The sequence below is a fragment of the Adiantum capillus-veneris genome, chromosome 25 (assembly GCF_014529385.1).
Source record: "Adiantum capillus-veneris isolate H3 chromosome 25, ASM1452938v2, whole genome shotgun sequence".
Classification (NCBI taxonomy): domain Eukaryota; kingdom Viridiplantae; phylum Streptophyta; class Polypodiopsida; order Polypodiales; family Pteridaceae; genus Adiantum; species Adiantum capillus-veneris.
The window spans coordinates 68,074,499-68,097,909 of record NC_140955.1 but is presented as its reverse complement, the minus strand read 5'-3'; the positions used below and the strand labels follow the sequence as shown (position 1 = coordinate 68,097,909).

General features: G+C 40.1%; 1 protein-coding gene across 1 annotated transcript; it reads right to left on the bottom strand.

Moving 5' to 3' along the window:
- Window positions 1-18,888: 18,888 nt before the first annotated feature.
- Window positions 18,889-20,077, bottom strand: LOC147425043 (uncharacterized). Its single transcript, XM_086500508.1, has one exon. The coding sequence runs from the start codon at window positions 19,892-19,894 to the stop codon at window positions 19,010-19,012; it is 885 nt and encodes a 294-aa protein (XP_086356634.1). The 5' UTR covers window positions 19,895-20,077; the 3' UTR covers window positions 18,889-19,009.
- Between the last annotated feature and the right edge of the window lie 3,334 nt (window positions 20,078-23,411).

Genomic DNA, 23,411 nt, shown 5'->3' with positions numbered 1-23,411 from the left:
GTGGTAATGGTGAGGCAATGTACAGAGCATAAATAACACACACCTAGGTAGAAATATTTAAATAAATACCAAAATAATTATGAAAAAATCTTTTATTTAGGCCCTATATACAAAGAAATATTTACATACGCATGGGCCATAATATACTTATATTTTTTATTTTTTTGGCTCAACTAGCCCAATGACTAGCTAATTGAGGGTTTTTTATTTCAGTAAGGAGATATGGGAAAAGTCCCATAACTCACACGCACCTATATACAGTGAAAGGGTGAGGGTAACCACAGTGTTTGAGTGATTTGATAGGGTGAGATAACTCACTATGGCAATTACAAAGAGCCAAAAAACGGCTATCAATAGGTTTTCCATTATTGAGGGTGAATTGTATCAAAAGTGGTTTGAGGGATTGTATAAATGTTGTGTACATAAGAAAGAGATCCCTCGTATTATTTTGAAGGAGTGTCATGATAGTGCTTGTGGGGAACATTTTACGGGGAGGTTGACTACATTGAAAATTTTAAGAGCACGATATTGGTGGCCAAGTGTTTTCAAAGACTCGTTTGTTTGGTATAGCAATGCGATATGTGCGAGTGGGGGACATTTTATGGGAAGGTTGACTACATTGAAAATTTTAAGAGCACGATATTGGTGGCCAAGTGTTTTCAAAGACTCATTTGTTTGGTATAGCAATGTGATATGTGCGAACATACTACTCATTTTAAGGACGGTTTGAGACCCTATAATCCTATTATGGTTGCCTTAGCTTTTGAAAAGTGGGGTGTTCACTATGTTGGGCCTATCACTACTACTTGCAGTATGGAAAGTCCTACCTTATTGCTGCATTTGATCACCTTACAAAGTGGTCTAAGGCTAGAGATGTGAGGAGTGATGATGCATGTACTACTACTTTAATTTTTATAGATTATGTTATTTTCTATTTTGGAGTACTTGTTGAGCTTGTATTTTATAGGGGGACACACTCTTTGAATGATGTTCTTGAGGATCTCACTTCTTATTTTAACATAAGACATGATAAACCTACCCCTTATGAATTCTACCAATGGGCAAGTTAAGAGCACGAATGAAACTTGAGTCACCGTTTAGAGGAAAATAGTTCATGTGAATAAAAGGGATTGAGATGAGAAATTTTCCATGACTGTATGGACATATCAAATTACTTTAAAAGAAGCCCCAAGTTTCACTCCTTTATTGTTGGTGTATGGTCAAGACTTTGTGTTGCCTATTGAGCATCAGCTTGCTACCTTGAGATTTTTACATGAGCATTCCTTGATTTTGGAGGAGAGTTTTTAAGAGAGTTTGGGTACATTACAACACCTAGAAGAGTGGAGGTTGAAAGCCTATTTACATCAAGGAGTAGCAAAGAAGTGTCAAACGAACAAAGAGCAAAGAAGGCCAAAACATATGAATTAATTGGATGATGCACAATTGGTATTATTGTATGATGCACATCACGAGTTGTTTCTTGGAAATTGAGCCATGTGTGGTTTTGAATCTTATGATAATGTGAAGGTATTTACTAGGAACAATGTCCAACTAACAATATGGATGAGACATGGTTTTCTACCAGACAAATTTTGATGAAATTAAACCATATTGGATGTGATTTGGTGCTTTTTATGTAATTCTATTGTCCTCTTTAGTTGTAGACATGGGCTCTCTACAAGGCATGGAGAAGATGAGGAGCTGCAACATCATCACTTATCCCCTCGATGGTTACACTATTCTTTTGGGGGATTTAATTGGGAATCATTTAAGTAATCATGTAGTAGAGTACTAGTCACTATCGATTAGGTTGAGAGCTTGGCATTTTTACATATATTTGGAGCCACACATGTTGTTAGCGGGTCGCCACGATGGATTTCCTAGCATGGCTATCAATGCACTAACATATTCCATGTCAACAGAAAGGGAAGGAACCTGACTAAAGCGCATGGAGGCTCCTCAGGTTGACAATTTGAGTAGAGTCCCTATCTACGAGCTCACTATCACAAAGGCAACAACAACGCAACTATCTACAAACTCCATGCACTCAACCTCACTCAACCTCTCTCAACCTCGCTCTCAATCTCTCACCAAAAATACTCAATCATCTAATCTAAGCATGCATATGCTAAGAGAGGATCACAGGGAAACTACATCTAGCTCACACACAAATCAAATTGGTCAAGAACACATGAATCGGAAAAGAGAGAGAATAAACTCACATTCCATACATTTCTTACTGATTACATCAAAAGCTACCTCATGTCGAGAGGCGCTTAATGCCACTTTCTGCAAGCGAAATGGATAAGGGAGAAGGGAGTAGTGGAGCTTGGAACCTAGCAATTTGTATGTACCTCTCTGTTGTAGCACCTTATCTCTATTAAGCTCTCATTCACATTAAATTAAGTGACTTTTATTCTAATGTCACTTATGAGCAGCCACACACACATTTTTGAGATATTTACAAGTTAGAAGCACCAATGGCCCTAGATTAGACTAGATATAGCTTAGAATGGCTATTGGGCTCAAGATAATCAATTACAATGTGACATATGCACACATCTTATAGAGCTTATAGTTAATTGTACACCTATGTTTCCGGATTTATTCAAAGAGTTGAATATCTTCTAATCCACTTGAGTGTTGCTGATGAAGAGACTCCACACATCTTCTCTCTATCTATTATTTTTCAAAAAAATCCAACCATGCATGATTCGGATCAATAATCTGCAAGTTATTGGAATGTCAATGTACCCCATGTAATTAATTACTTGACATGAAAAGGATTCTACTCCTTGAGTGAAGGGTTGGATAGTGACATTTTTTAAATGTTGCTACCATTTGTAAGCAATTAAGCCAACATTTGCTCCAAAATCAATCAAAGGAGTTGGTTGTCACCCATGAATGCTTCAATGTATGGCTCCAAAGTGGGTTCTAAAGCCTCTTTTGAAATATTCACTTTGGTTGTGACCAAAGTTTTTACATCAAGATTTGTATCTTGATCATCCTTTTGTTCAACTTCTTTTTCTAGCCTTGACTTACTTTCACTCCCTTGAATTTTTTCATCAAACTCTTCATTTATCACTTGTATCGTCTGGATAGAAATAATGTCATAGCCTTGCTCATCGCAAAGTTTACTCGAGTGCACATCATTAACACAAACATCGAGTGCAGCTAGAGCCTGTACCCATTCTAGTGACTCTAAAGCTATTTTTGGGAAGGGCTTTGGCACATATGCTTCATTTGTACATGACCTCTCAAGAATACAGTCTTCTAGCTGCAAATCACCACATTGGGATGCTCCATACATCCATAAGTGAGTATTTTTATTCACCCAAGATGGTAAATCTGCATCTTTATTGGTGGATGAGTCAAATTCTTCCATAAGAGTCTTATTGACATCCTTATAGCTATGATCCTTAAGATCAACCACTTGTCGTAAGTAGATGTGGTCAAAGCTCCAATCTTGAATCATCTTGAGCTGACGCATGAAAGGTCTACCTAGGATTATTGAGCTTTTGGGCTTCCACTATCGCAAAGATATTCTCATAATGTATGCCACAAGAAGTGACAATCACTTTGTCTAGCAATCCCAAAGGTTGTTCAATGTACCCGTCTACTAGTTGTAGCTTCATTTTGGTTTTCATGAGCACCGGTTTTTCCCAACTTTCCCAAATGGTTTTTGTAGCAATGGCTACTCCTGCCCCACTATCTAGAATTGCCATGGTTTTCAGAGCTTTGTATTCCACAAGCAAAGTTGTATTTCTGTCCTCTCCTTCACAGTAATTGCTCACTTTGTTTAGAGGTAATGGTTGTAGAACTTTGCCTGGATTCTTGAATTTTTCTATATCAGCTTGCATTTCGACTTCCATATAATGAATTCCCATTCTTCTTAAGCATTTACCCAAATCATTCCACATGATAGGTCTTAACCTAAGCAAGTTAGACAATGGCAATGTGCATTTGATCTGTGTAGTAAAAAAGGTTTTGCTTGGAAACTTCACATGGTGATGACGATTTTTATGATGGTAGCTTCTTCATACAAGATCCAACTTAAAAATCCCCCAAGCAAGACGGTAAAATCCTTAGAGTGTCTGCTTTGCTGGATTTTGAAGATATAGAACCACAATCTCCATACAAGGATTTGAGTTCTTGATCCATCATTTGGTGTTTATCTAAATCCACTTTTTCAATTGGAGAAGATAAAAAAGGTATGCTTCCCATCTTATTCTCCCTTAGGGCATTCCAAAGTTCCTTCAGCCAATTATCCTAAACTTCAGGCACAATGAGTACTTGCTCCTTAGGAAATTTGCTAACCTGATGGGTGCCAACATCAACCGTTGAACGTGGTGTTACCTCCTCATCTCACTTCTCTTTCAAGTGTTCTTTAGGTCTAACTAACTTTTCCTCCACCTCCAATTTCTTTGTGTTCTCAGCATTGGTCAAAGAGTGTCTTTACTCCTATGTTCTAAAAGAGATTTTTTCAAATGAACAAGTTTTTGACACATATCAATCCTACTTGCTTCTAGCTCAGGATCAGGGTAATACTTCCAATGATATGCTAGGGTTGTCTCAAAGGAACTCTACCGTTCATCCCATGCTGCAACAAGGATCCCGTCTAGTATCTCATTGTGTTTTTGAGCAAGAATTGGTCCCCCAAGTTCTATCTCTTGCTCTTGTTTGTTCTCTTGTTGTTTTGTCTCAGTAAGAGGTTCTTTAATCTCTCATGGTCTCTCAGTCTCAGTCTTCCTACCTTCAAAATTCTTCTCTTCAGTCTTTAAAATTATTCTCTTCGTTATAATTGGGTCGAATGAAAGGAGCTAGATGGGGGTTACATGTGTTTCTTTGGTCTCTCAGCTCCTGGTTGAGCACCCAAATGTTCTTGAGGGTATCGTGGTAGTGATGGTCCCACGATTTGAGGTTGATATGCTAGATTAAGATGGTATTTCCTTTCCCTCTAACATAGCCTCTATTCCAATAGCATTCCTCAATCATATGATTCGTCCATTTTTACTAAATTGCACACTTGTGGTCCTAATCTTTGTTACTCCATCTGTTGTGGTTAGAGTGTATGACATTGTGTCCTATGATGATCCCCTTCACAAATAATACACAAAAGTAATTAAGGCTATCTCATGTTGGGTTTTATTTCTTGATTCAAGCGTTTCATGAATTTATCTACGAAATTGCTCCAGGTTCAAGGGGGGTGGTGTATAAGTTGCTACTTTGGTAGTCACTCCACTCGTTGTTGATCTTGAATCAGGATTTTGTGTTTGTATCTTTGGAACTCATCGACCTCAAGATACGCTTGCACTACTCTATCCATTATGGCATGGCCATGGGTATTCCTTTCAATCTCCAGCCTTGTTCGGAGAAGTGCAACATCTCAATTGCTTGTGGAGGTGGTGGACTATGCTGACAAGTCAAGCTCCTACTCACAAAGTGGCTATTCACACCCTCTTAAGAGATATAGAGTGTTGGTTTTTTAAGTATAGTTGCCATTTTCTAAGGAAGAGAAGGAGTTGCCGAATTTTGATTTGTGGTGAATCTTTTAAAGCTCAAAGGTTGCTCATAAATTTAGACTTGTGGTGAATGTGCATGTTATTCTCTCATCGATGGAAACGACTCTATGTGTGCTTCTACCTATGGTTTATTATTTCCGTTCACTTGTTGTCTTCTTGCAAACACTCAATTGTGTTGTCCTCCTGAACTTTGCAAACACTCAATTGTGTTGTCGTCATGAACTTGAGCTAGTAGGGTAGCACGACTAGAAACCATCATGATCTATAGTAGTTTATATCACTTCAAGGGTGAGGTGGCTGCAAAACATATGTAGAATGTTGATTGCTCTATGTGCTATCCAATTGATTAGATGCTACAGTTTCAATGGGCTAGTTTGGTGCATATTGTTTTTATGATTTGTAGCTTGTTCTAAATTGTGTTGGAGCTATATATGGCTCACTCTACTCAACTTGGTCTCACCTATATATTTGTATCTTGTCCTCAATATGAATCAGTCTTTGGGAGCGTATATGGAGTGTATCTTCTCTCGCCTCTCTCTCTTTCTCTCTACATCTCAGCATGGTATCAGAGTGGTAACGATCACGCGCCGATTCAATTCATGGTGACAAAACAGTATGTGTATGCAATTCGCATGTAAGATTCAAAATTGCTACAAATTTTATTTTTGACCGTTGATTCTTGTTAACTGTGGTTGTTTTGTGTTAAGAAGAATATGATTAGTGTTTATGTGGTGTTTATTGTTAATCAATCTAATCGTTGATTACGTTTTCTTGTTGATGACACCCTGAACTTCATCTCAATTTTTGGGGGTCTTTTGCTCAAAATTTGGAGAAATGGGAAGTTTTGGGGGTCTTCTGCTCAAAAACTTGTTCGTCTCCTCGAGCTCTTCCATTTGAGTTCTAGGTTTGCATCAACCGGAGTTCGCAGCAGAAAGTTATGCTATTTTTACTACCATTGAGCTTGACGCAGCTTTCTTCGTCCTACTTCTTCGTGAAGCGTCCGCGATCGTTTTTCTAATTTTGGTATTAACTTTTTCTAGAAAATTTAGCTTTTTGCTATTCGTATTGTGGCCGTCAATCTTGCGTCTCACGCCACTCTATTTTGAGGACTCTTTTATTATCAACCTCTCCTTTACCTTGCCTTTTTTGGGTGACGTCTCTCACATCTTTGGACGTTCCTTGAGCATCTTTCTTGCGTTTATCGTTGACAGAACGCAGTCCTCATATTTTTCTCATTCTCAATGCGGCCTTCACCATATATGGTGTGCAGATTCTGCGATCTTATCTTATACGTCTTCTCGCAACAAGATATGGCTATGACTATTGTCATCAATGACTTTTCTTCTGGCCAGCGTTCTGTTCCTCCTTTCCAAGGCCAAGGATTTCCAGGCTAGAAAGAAAAGATGTTAATTCTTGAAGGCGATGAACTCTCTAATGTTGTTCTTGGAAATCGTGTTTGTCCGCCTCAGCCTGTTGATACGGATAATGATAACGTGCTTATCATTGAAGGACCTATATTTGAAGATTGGAATGTTGCCTATACGGATTGGCAACGACGTGATAAAGCAACTTGTCGGTATATTCTTTCTGCTCTTACTGATTCCCTTTTGCTTGATATGTATGAATTGCTCACGATGTATGGAAGTACCTTATTGCAAACTTTCAGAAGAAATCTGTTACAAAAATACTTTAATCGAGAGAGTTGCTTAACACGTTACAATATGAAGTTGGTTCTGCCATGACGGGACATATTGAATCTTCAAATCTATTATTAATCAACTTGCTGCTGCCGGTGATCCTGCTCCACAAAAGCAACTGATTACACTTCTCCTTGATACGGTGAAGGACTCTTCTTATGATAACATTGTTACTATTCTCTCTAATAAAGATGGTCTTGATTTGGATCAAGCTTGCATGTCTTTAATTGAATACTCTCAGCGTCAAGAACGTCCTAATGCCAGTCACGATACCGCTATGATTTCACAAGAGGAGACTGAGTCACAACAGATGGAACGTGCTTTTTATGCTCGAAGGCGTCCATTTCAACGAGGAAACCGCAGAGGTGGCCGTCGCGGTAATATTTTCTCTCGTCTCAAATTTCCTAAGCAATGTTCTTACTGCAATAGAAATGGCCATACTGAAGATGATTGTTGGGCACGTCAATATGATGAAGAACACAATATTACCATGAAACAACCATGTTTATCTAGAAACTCTTCTTCTTCTTCTTGTGAATATTGTGGATGATCTGATCATCCCACTCATATGTGCTATAAGCGTGGATTCGACACAAATCATAATAGAGCATATGCTACTGAACATCGAAACAACATTGTACCAAAAACAAGCTGCGTCCTATGTTCAGTTGCTCTAGACAGAATACTTCATGTACGTGATGGATCACTTTTTATTGTCGATTCTGGTGCTACAAGAAATATGACATATCAGTCTAAGTGGTTCCATAACTATCATTCACTACCAGTTCAACGTGTTGTTTATCTTGCTGATGGTACCACTTGTCAAGTAAAGGGTATTGGAGACTTATATCTTGGTACCTTATCTTCTTCCACTCAAATTTTACGAGGAGTATTACATGTACGAGATCTTCAACGTAATCTTCTTTGAGTTGCTAGACTTGTTGATCTTGGTCTGTTTGTTGGATTTGATCATGCCAAATGCCGAATTGAGAAAGATGGACATACTATAGCCACTGCTCCTCGAAACGGTAATTTGTTTGAACTCTCTCTCAATGATGCTATAGCAAATGTTGTCACTGCTCCAGGTGATCATGATTGCAAAGTATGGCATCACCGTTTTGTTCATGCTGATTTCTCAAAACTCCTTGATCTTCAACGTCGTGATCTTGTTCATGGCATGGATCTTAAAGCCCATCCCCATATGGGAATTTATGAATTTTGTGCTCTTTGGAAACACAATCGTAAACCCTTTCCTCTTTCAAATACAACTCATTCTCATGACATATTGGATCTTGTTCATACTGATATATGTGGACCTCTACCTTCTTCAAGATCACAATATCGCTACTTCATTACTTTCATTGATGATTTCTCAAGGTATACGACTGTATTTCTACTTAGACAAAAATCTGAAGCCTTATCTGTTTTCAAACAATTCCACAAGGCTGCGGAACTTCAAACTAGCCGTCGACTTAAGAAGCTTCGTAGTGACAATGGAGGCGAATATGTTTCTCAAGAGTTTGTGAGTTACTGTGCTGACAGTGGAATTCATCATGAACACACTATTCCATATTCGCCTCAGCAAAACGGCGTTGCTGAACGAAAGAATTGCACTATTCTCAATGTTGTAAGATGTATGCTAATTCATTTTGGCTTATCTCGTGTTTTCTGGGCTGAAGCTACTTTGACAATAGTATTTATTCATAATCATCTTCCTACTACTGCACCCTCTGGTAAGATACCCATCACAGCATGGACAGGTGACATTCCTTCTGTATCTCATTTTCGAACCTTTGGATGTATTGCTTATATATTCATGTTCCCAAAGAAACACGAACACAACTTGATGCTCTTGGTCTTAAAGTTATTTTTATTGGATATTCTGACACTTCCAAAGGCTACAAATTCTATGACCCTTCCTCCAAGAAAGTAATTGTGAATCGTGATGCTACTTTTAACGAACAGCTTATGGGAGGCTCATGGTCCATGGATGATTCTGATGGTACTAAATCATTGCTTCAGGCTTTTTCATTTCTTTCAGATGATGAAACTCTTCCTATAGAGAAACTTTCCTCTTCATAACCATCCATTCCAAATGTTGCCAATGATGATATTGATATTTTTGTTGATCTGCCTATTGATTTTGAACATGGCTCATGTTATAGAAATGATATTTTATGATTCATTGCAGTTGACAGGTGGAAAAGACTAGACTGAGCTAGGCTTATGAGAATGAAAATATATATTGTACATTTTATTATTCAAGTGCTCTTTATGAGCTTTGGTCATTTATGACCGGCCGGCCATTTTGTACTCACATTGACCATTGAAGAAATCTATAAATGAAATACGTGCAAGAGGGAAATGGTCACTCTTGCATGGGGGGAGATTGCACCCAGTGTCTGTGTATTCTTCTCTCATCTCCCCTCTTGTCTCTCTCCGCGCCGACGAAGCACTCCATTCTAGGAGGTGCGTCTGCACGCGCCCTATTGCTCTCTCTTGCACTCTGTCTCCCTCTGTTTGTGTATCTTGCGATTATGCGTCTATGTGGTTGCCAGGTATGTCGATTAGTCAGTTTATGTCTTGCTATGTGCTATTTTCGAGTATTTTGCAGGGCAGCCAGGCTTCCGTCTGTAACAGTGGTATCAGAGCTTAGGCTACGCTCCAAGACTAATGATTATGATCGATAAGCAGCAGCTAAGTATTTTTCTTTCTTGTGTTTGTAGATTCCATGAATTGCTTCACTTTGTACTAATTAATGTTGATTGTAATGATATAATTAGTGAAGTTTTGAAATTAAAATAGAGTCCTTTCTTTATTGCCATAATACAGTGATTGTTAGTGTAATTATATTAATTGAACATAATAATGAATGGATTAAAGTATATCGGAATACTCAATTATGAAAAAAAAAGAGGAATATCAGATAGCCTTGGATAGGACATTACGAAGAGGAGAATCTCGGTCAAGAGATCTAAATACCATTCATATCATAGGATGGCAAGAAGGAAGAAGAGAGAGAGTTATAAGCACAACCGTTGGGGGCTAAGCAAAAAGAGGAAGATACAATTTATTTTCTTTTTCTTGAACCATTTCCGACCATTGCAATGCACAAGACACACCCCCACAAAACTTCAAAGGTCCCATGCACCTTGAGATTAATTGTTCACAATTAAAATCCTGCACTAGCATGGTCACTACACCCTTAGAAGCGATGAATTGAGCTAGTCGCGAGTGTAGTAGGTCTCTGCCCGGCAACGACTTCACACACTACGGCAGTGCCATAGACACCCTATGTCGCCACACATCTCAGTGAGCACTAGCAGCCTGAGGCTCACATGCATGGTCGCTAAAAACCACCTACACACAGGACTGAAGAGTTGCATTTAAAAATGATAATTATTATTATTATGATTTTCTCAAACACTGTCTCCACAACGCGGCCTTGATGGCGCCTTGCATTCTCACCCCCTTGTCCCTCAACGACTCCTTCCTCCATTGCCCTCGAGCAACCGGCGTGTACCCCCTTAAGTCGTAATCACTTGGCGCCCCCAATAACTGAAGCAAGCGGTGGCTATCAACCACATCTGCATGCGGTGCTACTGCAGGGCAGCCTTGCATACTCTGCATGCCAAAGTCTCTGTCTCTCTCTTTTTCACGAATCACTGCCGGCGTCACATTGTTTATTTTTATTTTTATTTTTAGTCTCGGCATTCCCATGCAGCCATCGAATACCTCGTCCCAACCACAAACTCCAGTCATCTCTTCTGTCTCTCTCTTGCTCTATTGAGCTGCGCCAACCACCGTTACCTGCTCCTCTTCACCCACCAACCTGTACCAGTTCTCAACTCTTGCATGCCCATGGCGACCACTGAATTCTCTCTCTCTCTCTCTTTCTTTCTCTCTCTCTCTCTCTCTCTCTCTCTTTCTCTCTCTCTCTCTCTCTCTCTCTCTCTCTCTCTCTCTCTCTCTCTCTCTCTCTCTCTCTCTCTCTCTCTCTCTCTCTCTCTCTCTCTCTCTCTCTCTCTTCAGCTGTCGCCCCACACTCTAGCCCTACCTAACTCCAGCCACCATGCACACACCCACTCACACACACAAGCGGAAGTTGGCTTGCAGTCTGACTCGCTTTTTTCTTCTCTCTTACAACTGCACACACATACCCCCTCTCCGTTGCGTGCCATGCAGCCGTCCTCAGCAACTAGATGCCATACCCAATGGCGGAATTCTCATGCAAACCAAGAGCTGCCAACTTTATGTTTTTTCTAAACGTAGATCACTCCTTTTTTTTTCGCTTCAGTTAGCGCCAACCACCCCCACTACATCCCTCACTCTCTCCCTTCCTCCATGCATGCTTCCAACCCACTCCACAGAATGCAACCTTTTGTGCCACCAGTCTCTTTCCGGATTTCTCTCTCTACTGCTCGTTGTTGCAGATTCACAATTACGCACACACCTGGGTTAGACTCCTTCAATCACACACCTTCATGATAACCAGTTGTGAACTATTGACATTGTCCTTGAGATGCAAACAAAGCTGATACACTCATGTCTGACTGCGACTCAATGTTGTATACCACCATCTCTTGACTCAAACCTCAAACCCTCATAGAAGATACTTCTCTTGAAGCATACAAAAATCCTTTGCCTGTTTTATCAGGGCTTCTACGTCGTTCATCTTCCTGGACAGATTCACCCTTAAGAAAATTCTCCATGCCTTTTCGTACTCCGGCAGCAGGACAAAGCTTCTTAGCTGTTGGAAATGGAATGAGGCGTGTATGATCTTTGGCATTCAGTCCTCACATGCGGACAAGTGCTGACATGAGTTCGGCCGATACAGCTGTAGTTGGTGGTGAACCTTCATCTGTGCCGGAAAGCATTAACATACCTTCCTCCAACCTATATAGGTGGAAAGAAGATTCTTAATCCTTCTCCACTCACTCTCTGTGCATGGGTCTCGGTGCTATTCGCATCACTTTCCCTGCCAGGCTGTCAGCGGGCTATGAGCATTTCAACCGCTCCACCTTTTGAAATTGGCCATAGATACTCTGTCTGCAATTAATGCAGGGTACCTTGGAGCACCGGCCTTTTCCTGGTCAACTATCACATCGTGGTGTTGGGGAGTACCTTAATTTTGTGTGCAATGATTGGCTACGTTGAGATTGACTACAATGTAACTGGTTGGCCGATACAATAGCAATGATGATTGCTCGCATGATCGGAACAACAACCATATGGTACGTGGAAGGTCGAAGGAGGTTGTCTTCAACCATTTATTTTTAAAAAACTACTAATAATAACAAGATCGATGGTAAAATTATGATCAAATGGTCAGAGGTGGCGTCACAGATGCGTGCCAAATGGACTCAAATATCAAAAGCTGCCAAGTTGATTTTACTACCCTTGCTTGCATGCATGGTGCATGAGACTCTGGGAGTGTTTAGTGGGGGTGTTGTGATAACACTCCCGTGCAGTCCTTATTGTAATTTTTGGCATTTAAGCCCACCAAAGTTCAATTATTCTCATTCTACTAACATTTTTTATCTCTTAAGAGCCCCCAAACATAGCGTGATCAATCCTAACCCCACACGCACTAGGGATTCTCCTTGAGGAACTCATTATTCTTGGTGCACATATGTTGTCATTCTTACCGATCTTTCTTCCTATCAACTATAGTTTGCAATAGAAGAGAGTAAAGTTATAACTAACTCTAGGCTAACATGCAGCAATCTCCCATGTACATTGCTCATAGGTCGTTTTTTATTATTAAAAAAACATATTTTGTCTATTTATTTATTTTATTACGAGATATCAGTGTGACGTGCTTTGCCCACATCGATTTGATTACCCAAATATGTCACATCTCTCACATTTGACAAGCACGGACCACTCTTTCAGTTCCTTTTCACGTAGATCTATCACGGCAAGTATCGCTGGGAGCAACCAGTCCGCAACACAGTGCACTTCAACTCTCCAATCTAAGGCACTCTTAGCACTCCATTAGAGGCTTTTCAAACTTGAGTCCCACTTTCCATGGGGTAGTATTAACGTCTAGTGAGAAAAGTAAACAATTCTCTAGTCTCTCGGATAGCCTCTGTAGCATTTCTAGCAGGCTCTTATTGATCCTTTTCCATTCTCATTTTCATTATGATTTTATCCCATGCTTCTCATGATGATTTTTCCAGTCTTTTACTTTATGACATTTTATTTTTGTACCTAGGCATTAGATTAGATCAACAAGGATTGTAATTTTGGTATTTTTAAGACTGTTAATATAAACATTTCCTTTCATTTCTTTTTCTCTTTTCCCTCGGACATTGAGGAAGCTCTTAGGAGACCACTGCAATACTTTCTTAGACAAACGCTTGATGCCGGGCATCCACCGGAATTGACAACGAGGACGACGATTTTAGTCTATTTTTTGGTATTATTTTTTTGGCATTTTAAGACAGTACTATAACATTTCATTTCTCTCTCTCTCTCTCTCTCTCTCTCTCTCTCTCTCTCTTCACAACCCCCCGCCATCCCCCTATTGTTACGTTTTAGTAATTGACGTCAATCATGTTATATTTTTGGACAATTACGCAATGTATTATAATCCACTAATTTCAATTAAAAAAAAAAACAATCAAGAACACGCATCTACTAGGTATGTGAACAACGCAAAAGGCATGGCTCATATATAATTTGGACCCTAGTGTCATACACTAACCACCCTCACAATTGACGCTTATCTCGAGCGCCTTTGCTCATTCGAGTTGAACACGGTTACTGAGTTAACAATAGTTTTTCAATGCAACTTTAAACCAAAAAATAGGTTCTTCACAACTGCTTGAGCACAAGTTTCCTTGCAACAACTCGCACTTCATTCTTGTAACTTTTTTTTGGTTAATGGCACTAGTTGATCTATGCTACTTAATTAGAACTGCAAAAAATTTCTTTCCGTTCAGTTGTCTCACATTTGTCTCGGTTGTATAACTATCCCTTTTGTAGTTTTCATTGCATGTTCATGACCCCTTATTAACCCCACGCTAACACAATTTGGATCTATTAGCTTTTTGGTGTAAGTTTGCTAGTTGCAACACTTGTACCTCTCCCCATGTACCAACAATGGTATATATATTTTCAACTACAATATACCCTCCTGGTATGTCCATCAATTACGTCATTCCTCTTTTCACATTTTATTTCTCTGCATTATGTTCTAACTTGAATACTCAAACATTGCTAATTATATAAGCTCATCACTTCTAATTATATTGAAAGGAATTTTTATTGAGGTGATTTGTCTATCAGCTATGCAACTCCTCTAGGACACTGAACAACGGTTTGTAAGTACCCTCCTACTCAACCATGCTCCACATTGGTCTCACACATGTGATAAATGTTATATTTTTATGTCTCGTCTAGTCCATTGGTCACGCACACACAGATTCGCCGATCTAGGCAGTGTGTAGATACTCATCTTGGTCCAGATCCGCCGATTTAGGCAGCACATTAATAAACTTCAGATCTATTATTTTTAAAGAATATCCAATGCAGATCCGCCGATTTAGGCAGCATTAGTGCAGATTCGCCGATTTAGGCAGCACGCTTTATTGGTGTAGACTTGCCGGATGAGGCAACACCGATCACAAAATCATGCTGCAGTGGCTGGCCACCACTGTAACTGGTATGATTTTGTTACCCGGGTACATAATAAAAGTGATTTTGATTTAGACTTATATTGTGGACCGGAATTGGAAGTGGATTGGGATTTGGTATCTGGTGATTATTACGGCATTGTTTATGTGATGAGACTTGCTATTATGAGAATTGATTTTGATGAGTGTGACCAATGATATCCTGATTCATCAGGGTATGACATATACTGCTTATTCTAGTGGTATGGGACACTAGAATAGGTAGTATGTGGATGACGGCAGGCATAAGCTAATGATTGTTTAGTTTAATAAATTTTTCTTTTATTATGTGATGTTTTTGACACAACATACTAATCACTTTTTTTGACAAGTATTGTTTGCAAATTTTATCTTCGCAACTGAGGATAGTTGCTTTCCAACGGAGAGGTATGTTATAGAAATGATATTTTATGATTCATTGCAGTTGACAGGTGGAAAAGACTAGACCGAGCTAGGCCTATGCGAATGAAAATATATATTGTACATTTTATTATTCAAGTGCTCTTTATGAGCTTTGGTCATTTATGACCGACCGGCCAGTTTGTACTCACATTGACCATTGAAGAAATCTATAAATGAAATACGTGCAAGAGGGAAATGGTTACTCCCAGTGTCTGTGTATTCTTCTCTCATCTCCCCTCTTCTCTCTCGCCGCGCCGACGAAGCACTCCATTCTAGGAGGTGCGTCTGTACGCGCCCTATTGCTCTCTCTCGCACTCTGTCTCCCTTTGTTCGTGTATCTCGCGATTATACGTCTATGTGGTTGCCAGGTATGTCGATTAGTCGGTTTATGTCTTGCTATGTGCTATTTTCGAGTATTTTGCAGGGCAGCCAAGCTTCCGTCTGTAGCAGCTCATGTCATGTTTATGATGACGATATTGCTGATAATGCTTTTTCTACTTCTGAAGATCCCGTTACTTATGATGAAGCTATCTCTTCACCACAAAAGGATCAATGGCAAGAGGCTATTGAAGCAGAGTATGATTCTCTTATCTCTAAAGGTACATGGATACTAACTGAATTACCTTCTGGTCGTACAACTATTAAATGTAAGTGGGTGTATAAGACAAAATTAGAAGCAGGATGGATCTTTTGACAAGTTCAAGGCACGTTTAGTTGCAAAAGGTTACTCCCAAGTAGCTGGTGTTGATTATCAAGAGACTTTTTCACCAGTTGTTCGCATTACAAGTGTTCAAATTTTATTGGCATTTGTTGTTCAATTTGATTTAGAAGCTCATCAAATGGATGTGCGAACTGCTTTTCTTAATGGTGACTTGGAAGAGGAAATGTATATGGAACAACCAGAAGGGTTTGTTATTCCAGGTAAAGAAGACCTTGTTGCTCAACTCCATAAGGCACTATATGGTCTCAAACAAGCTTCGCGAGCCTGGTATACAAAATTTAATCTTTTTCTCACCTCTAAAGGATTCATCTCTTGCTCTTCAGACCCCAACTTATACATAAAACGCCAAGGTAGCAGTTTTGTGATTCTTGCTCTTTATGTGGATGATACCATTCTTGTTTCCAATGATTTGGGATTTCTTCAGCAAGTGAAAAAGTTATTGTCTTCTGCATTTGATATGGTGGATCTTGGAGAGATTCACTCGCGTCTTGGCATTTAAATCCAACGGAACAGCACAAAAGGTATTTTATTCCTTCGACAATCAAAGTTTATTGCAGATACTATGCAAAAATTTGGTATGGAATCTGCACATTCAGCCAACACATCTTGTCTTGCGAGCTCTATAAAGAACACTTCTGACAATGGCGGTCAACTTGTCACAAATCAACCTTATGCTAACTTGATTGGATGTCTTCAGTTTATTGGCATGAACACTCGTCCTGATATTATGTTTGCTGCTAATTATCTTGGACAACATCTTGCATGTCCTTCTCTTAAGCATTGGTCTGCTGCAAAGCGTGTATTGAAATACTTGAAAGGCACTACAGATTTTGGTTTAGTCTATCGACGACAACTCACATCGGATTCTATGCAATCTCTTTCTCTTTTGGGTTACACAGATGCAGACTGGGCAAGCTCACATTTATCTATGCGATCTACTAGTGGAAATTGCTTCTTTATAAATGGTTGTCTTGTTTCTTGGACCAGCAAGAAACAACGTTGTGTTGCAGTTTCTCCGACTAAGTCAGAATATGTTGCAGTATCACTTGCAGCTCGTGAGTTGATTTGGCTTCGACAAATGCTGGTTGATATTGGTCACTCTCCTCTTTCTAGCATACCCTTACGGTGTGACAACCAAAGTGCTATTAGTCTTGCAAAAGACTATGTTCAACATAATAAGTCAAAGCACATTGCTGTCCATTATCATTATGTCAGGTATGAAGTATGCAAAGGAACCATTATGGTTGAACAATGTCCAAGTGACCAGATGATTGCAGAAATTTTGACCAAAGGCCTCAACGAGTCACGTTTCATCCTCTTGCGCTCGGATCTTGGAGTTGCTTCGGCCTCACTCTTTCTAGATTAGCTTCTTTGCTATTATAATAGCTTTGTACATATGACATTGTAATCTTTTAGGTACCATGCACCATGCACACTCCACATTTGCACATTGTGATCTCCGAGTCACTTGAATATTTGTACATAGATGCACAATTCACTTTCACATCATCATCGTTGGTTCATATTTTCACATTGTATAGGGGCTTGGGTTTTTCCCTTGAACTCCCCAAAGGTTTTTTCATCCAAAGCTAGAGACCTTTGTTTGAGTGGGGGTGTTGGAGCTATATATGGCTCACTCTACTCAACTTGGTCTCACTTATATATTTGTATCTTGTCCTCAATATGAATCAATCTTTGGGAGCGTATATGGTGTGTATCATCTCTCGTCTCTCTCTCTTTCTCTCTACATCTCAACAAATTGTTGTGATTGTGTTACTTGACTTATATACTCATAATTTATACATGGCATTTCTACTCCAAACTCTTTATATTCCCACATAAATATGACTCTTAAAAAACTTAAAGCATTGAAGATGCCGAATCGTCTTGACATGTTGGTAAGGCTACTCTAGTTTAACTAATGTCGTATGATTGGTGCTTTTCCGAGAATTATGTTTTCTTGTAAGTGCAAAGATTGGGCTATGCATCGTCTCTGATATGGAAATATTGTAAGTGAAATCTTGTCTAGAAGATGTTTAATCATAGTGCTTTAGAACTTGTCACCTAGCGTCGTACTTAGGCACATAGAAGTTCATAGTTTGCATTATGAGTTATTCTTCTTCCATTTCCATGTAACACATGCTTGTTTTTCAATAGTCTTTACTCAACAAAAGATTGTCTTTTAATCACAAACACCTCATGCTTCTTCTTGGTGGCTATGCATATCTTTTAGGTCTTCAATTTTCCCATTTCATAGATCCTCCCTCGATTGGCTCTAGACCTTGTTGTTTTGAGTATATCTTTTTACGGTACACTTGATGGTCATGTGTTGTTGCCTAAGAACATATGCTTTTTCCTCCTAAATACATAGTTGGGACCATACAATACTGTGTCTTATTAACTTAAACTAAGGGAGTTTTTAATGTGAGAGTAATTTGAACTTATTATCCTCTTTGGAAGGCTCCATGATGGTAAGCCTTTTTTTTTTCTTTGAGCTATGACAAATTTTTTATGAACCTTATAATATAATCTATCAATCCAACTCTTAATGTAAAAGTATAGCAAAAGCCATAAAAGGCTGAAGTTCAAACACAAACTATTAGAAAGAAGACCACCATCCAAATGGGTGGATCCAAATGGGTGGCTCAAACAGAAGTACACCTTAGAGCAATTTCTTAGACAAGGCATTGGAAACCAAAAGAACTTAAATTAACTATAAACAGTACAAGTACAGAGATTACAATCTACTAACATAATATGGTGGAAGCGGGAGCCTTTTACACGTGTCACAATCTGTGTCCGAAGGCTAAAATCCAAAACAAAAACAAGCCCCTTTGCACTTGATAAAGAGGGAGAGGGGGGGGAGAGAGAGAGGGAGCCAGCCATACTAGTAATAATAATAAGACACAAGTATAATAATAACAGCAAAAGCACAATATATAAGATTACAATAATTATATAAGACACAGATTAAAACCCTCAAAATAATTAGAGTAGAGCTTGGATGTTTCTCTCGATGTGGAACGCGTAGTCTTCATTGTTGGGGTTGTTCCAAGCAGCTCCGGGGTACGAAATCGACTTAATGAGTGGGTCAGAAAGCACAGTATCCAAAAACTCTTTGGCTCCGGCATGCTGCAGGAGGTCCCTTGGAGGATTCCTCACATACTGCTCGGCCTGCTCTTTCAAAAACTTATACCAAACAACCACAATGGGCGTCCCCATTCGCTGGAAAATACGCACCTCCTTCACGGGCCACTTCTTCTTGATGGAGCGATCGCTGAGCACAAACAGACCCAGCCGGGCACTCCGGGCAGCTGCAACCAGTTGTTCGGAGCCTGTCATCCCCATTCGATTCCCCGGAACCAGTGACTCTTCGTCCAGAAAACAGCGGTATTGCTGCCCCAACAATCCCCACAAAACACGAATAAACTGCTTGTCCTCCCCAGCATGGCTCAAGAAGATGTCGAAACTAGCACTATCAGAAGCGAGCAGCACTGGAGCCTTCACTATGCTTGCAACGCGCTTAAATTCCAAGCTGCGATGCCTCATGTCAATGCCCATATTGCTTACAAGCTTATTTAGAATCCCTGCCTCATCCCAACCGGGCGCCTGGGCCTGGTGTCTCACCTGCGGTACTGATATAAGACCGAAGATAGCAATTGTGAGCCTGGAGTCGTTGGCCGTATCCAGGAACCGGCCTGCGGCAGTGATGGCGGCGGAGTGGGGGGCTATGTAAGCAGGTGAGATGTAGAGAAGAATGGTGGTTGCCTCACGCTCGTTGTCGGTGCAGAAGAGACCCTCCGCATGCAGTGCGCTTCTGAGGCGTGTGACGTCGTGCGCAGCCTCAGCATGGCAGCTGATGAATACTGACATTTTGATTATACTAAAAAATTAGCAGCCTAGGCAGTAATTAAGGCAGTCGAGGCTGCAGCAGGAGCTGATTGGGGTCTTCGCTATAGACGAGACGAACCGTCGAAGCAGGCCCGAGCAGAGAGTTCTAGTCAGGACTGATCGGGACTTGCTAGAGTACTGGGAAGAACTCAGATTTAATGAGGAAAGCGGTAATCGAAGAAGCGCGAACGATCGAAACTGAAGGGCCTCAATTATAGCCCTGCCACGCCATCGCATAGGTCAGCATTTACAGAGAGAAGACCCCGCCATAGCAATATAGGTCAACACATAGAGAGAGATAGAGAGAGAAGAGAGAGAGAGAGAGCGAGGAGCACGTTTTTAATTTATTTCATATACAAATATGAGTTTTTTAATCGCTGCCCGATTAAGGGTCAAGCACATCCCGAGTGCCACCATATCATATCAATGTCCAAGCTGTCATTGAATGATTGTAAGGCCAGTTTGGACAGTGAGAGATAATGAACGTATGCAGGACACGAGAGCAGGCCTGCCGCAGGGATAGCATGAGCAGATCCAGCTAAAGAGAGCTTAGACTCTTAGAGCCACGTCTCACCATGTGCTTGTGGGGACTGCAGGGGCTGGCTGAGATTTCGTTGGCTGCGTGCATGACCTCTTCCGCATACGGTGGCATTCAGCATGGAGCTTTTTTTGCTCAAAATACTTGAAGCAACTAGTCAAAAGAGAAAATAACCTGCTGGACAAGAAGATCGCGCTCGAAAAAGTCTGAAAATAGGCGATGCTTGTAGGATTTGCAGAGCAAGGAGCCCACAGGCTCAATGCTCTCGAGTCTCTATGCACTGTAAGTGCAGCGTGAGACGGGGCTGTTAAACTATAGTCTGAAGACCACCGTCCACGGAAGAGAGCTATCTCGGAAACTGCATCGAGTTGCCTTTGCGCACTACCATTCATCGAACTAGGCGAAAAATTGTTTGTTAAAAGATGAAGGCTAGCTTCTTCTGAGTCTCCTAAAGCCGTAAGAAGTCTCTTACCCCCCTGGACATTGCGGCCAAGCACTATGTCAGATGTCTAGCAGTTTCGTCAGTATCAAAACATGATGAGTCAGTGACGCAACCACATTCACAATGGGTATGTTCACATAGACCTCTGGTTCATAGTCAGTTCGCAATCTACTAACATAATATGGCAGAAGGGAGAGTCCTTTACATGTGTCGCAATCTGCGACCTGAAGGCTAAAGTCCAAAACAAAAACAAGCCCCTTTGCATGCGATAAAGAGGGAGAGAGGAGGAGAGAGAGAGCCGCCGAAGGCTGCCGGCCGTACTAGTTCTAAAGAAACTCGCCGTGGTCACTTGGATCCACAGTTGGGATCCAATTCCCGACTGGTTAACCCCTCCCTCCAACCCTTAGGGTTTGAGTAGAAGGGCAACCAAGGAAAAGACAAATCTTGTTGGAGGCTAGGATTGCTTCTCTCACTCTGTCTTCACAAAAAGGCGCTCCTCTCTACTCTTCCTCTCTTCAATAGGCACTTCTCTCTACTCTCTCTCTTCTTACTTGCTTGTTGCGAACCAATTAAAGATGAGGCATGACCAAAAGGTGCATGAGTGTTGTTGTAATTGGTTGCAATCTCACCATGTGAGTGAACAAACCCTATTGATAGATATGGAGTTTCTATTTATACGATATCCACACCCTATGTGCTTGAGATGGCAATGAGCCTTTGCTATTTTCACATTATATGCGTCCCACAAACACGACATTGGGTTAAAACTGAGCAAACTGTTCATTGATTTAATGAGGATTTAATACAACCTTCGCTTAGTCTTAACCCGGTGTCGTGTTGTGGCACACATATAATGAAGAAATTCTTAAACCTCACATCCTATGCTTTGGATGAATGGGAACAATTACTACAACCTTCTCTCAGTCTTAACCCGGTGTCATGTTGTGGCATGCATATAATGTAAAAATTTCTTTAAAACCTCACATGCTATGCTTTGGATGAATGGGAACATTTTCGAGAATGTAAGAAGATAGTTTTATGTGTGTGGGAAGGTTGTTGTGATATACATAACTTAACGGGGGGAGTTATGGCCTTGGATGCAACGTCTTTATTGATTTTCCAATTTAAATGATCCCTAATGTGATTTTAATCGTTGATGCACCTAATGCAACATGGTGGAGCACTCATCTCATCTAGAAAGTTTAACGTGAACAATCCCGTCCAAAAATAGCAGGTTTCATATATAGCCGTAAAAAATGTATTCAAAGTTCTTGGCAAAATGGAAAATGGAGGTCCAACATATATTCTGAGGTCAAGCAACATTTTACACAATTCTAGGGATTTTTCCCAACTCGTTTGGATTTTTTACTAGCAAAATAGAGCATTTTTGGACCAAAATTGGCATCTGGCATGCACAGTCGTGTAACAAATGCTATGGAAAGTGACCAAAGTTAGATATTTGAGGCATAAACATGACTTTTGCCATGCAAGAAATGATCCCACAAACTTAGGGATTTTCAGACTCCGTTTGCTATTTTTTCCAAAAAAAAAAGGGGCATGTTTGGGTTAAAAAATGACCAAAAATTGAGTAAAAAGTGCATTAAAAATGTCCAAAAATGGTAAAAAATTTCTCAAATTTCCACATCATTCATGGTTCCATGAGTGTGCAAACTGGGGGTGAACTTATAGGATCAAAAATCTGCACTTTGAGAGTTCTAATCATTGATACAAAATGGGTTCTTCTATGGTGGTCTAGTGGAGTCCAGACGTACTTTCCTCCTGTTTTCGAGCATGTGAGGCTCCTAATGTAGGTTTAATATCCTCAAAAAGGTGTGTTAAAGTGTGTATGGAAGTCCTTAAGCTTCCATTGTACTTGTGTGTTGGTGATGAAATAAAAGGATTACTCTATGGTTTTTCAATTGACAAATTGGTGCTACACCTATGCTATTGGGCTCAAGCTTACTTAGTTCAGTGAAAGAGAATTGAGTTTAGTTTTGATCTTGTGTTGATTTGAATCATTTCCGACTGAATTAAAGCATGGAGTAATCATCTACTATCGGTTTCATGAGCACATGCTAGAAGCAACCAAGGGATTGGTCCTATACACACCGGGGACTCCACTGCTTCAGAAGCTACACAACACACCTGTTTCCAACACAATCAAAACCCTACTTAAACCACCCAAAGGCAAGGAGCAGCTAAAGAATATTACACACACACCAAGCACATGGCGTCAACAAGCAAGAGGCCAAGGCAATTCAGAGGATCGGAGGACTATGGAGATACTCCCAAAGCACTTGAATACCCAAATTCTGAGGATCAGGTACATTTACTTCATACAAGAAATAATGGATTATTACACTTTGAACGCAATGTTAAGATGCATGGAAGATTTGTTCATATATTGTTTTGTAACAAATTTATGGGACTTTATTAATCCTCATAAGTTTTTTCAAACACTTATAAATGATTTTCACATCAACAAAGAACTATCTAAAATGAGGATTTGGAAATATACC

Excerpts from the sequence above, each read along its gene's own strand:
- LOC147425043 (XM_086500508.1), bottom strand. The coding sequence starts at position 19,894 with ATGTCAGTATTCATCAGCTGCCATGCTGAGGCTGCGCACGACGTCACA.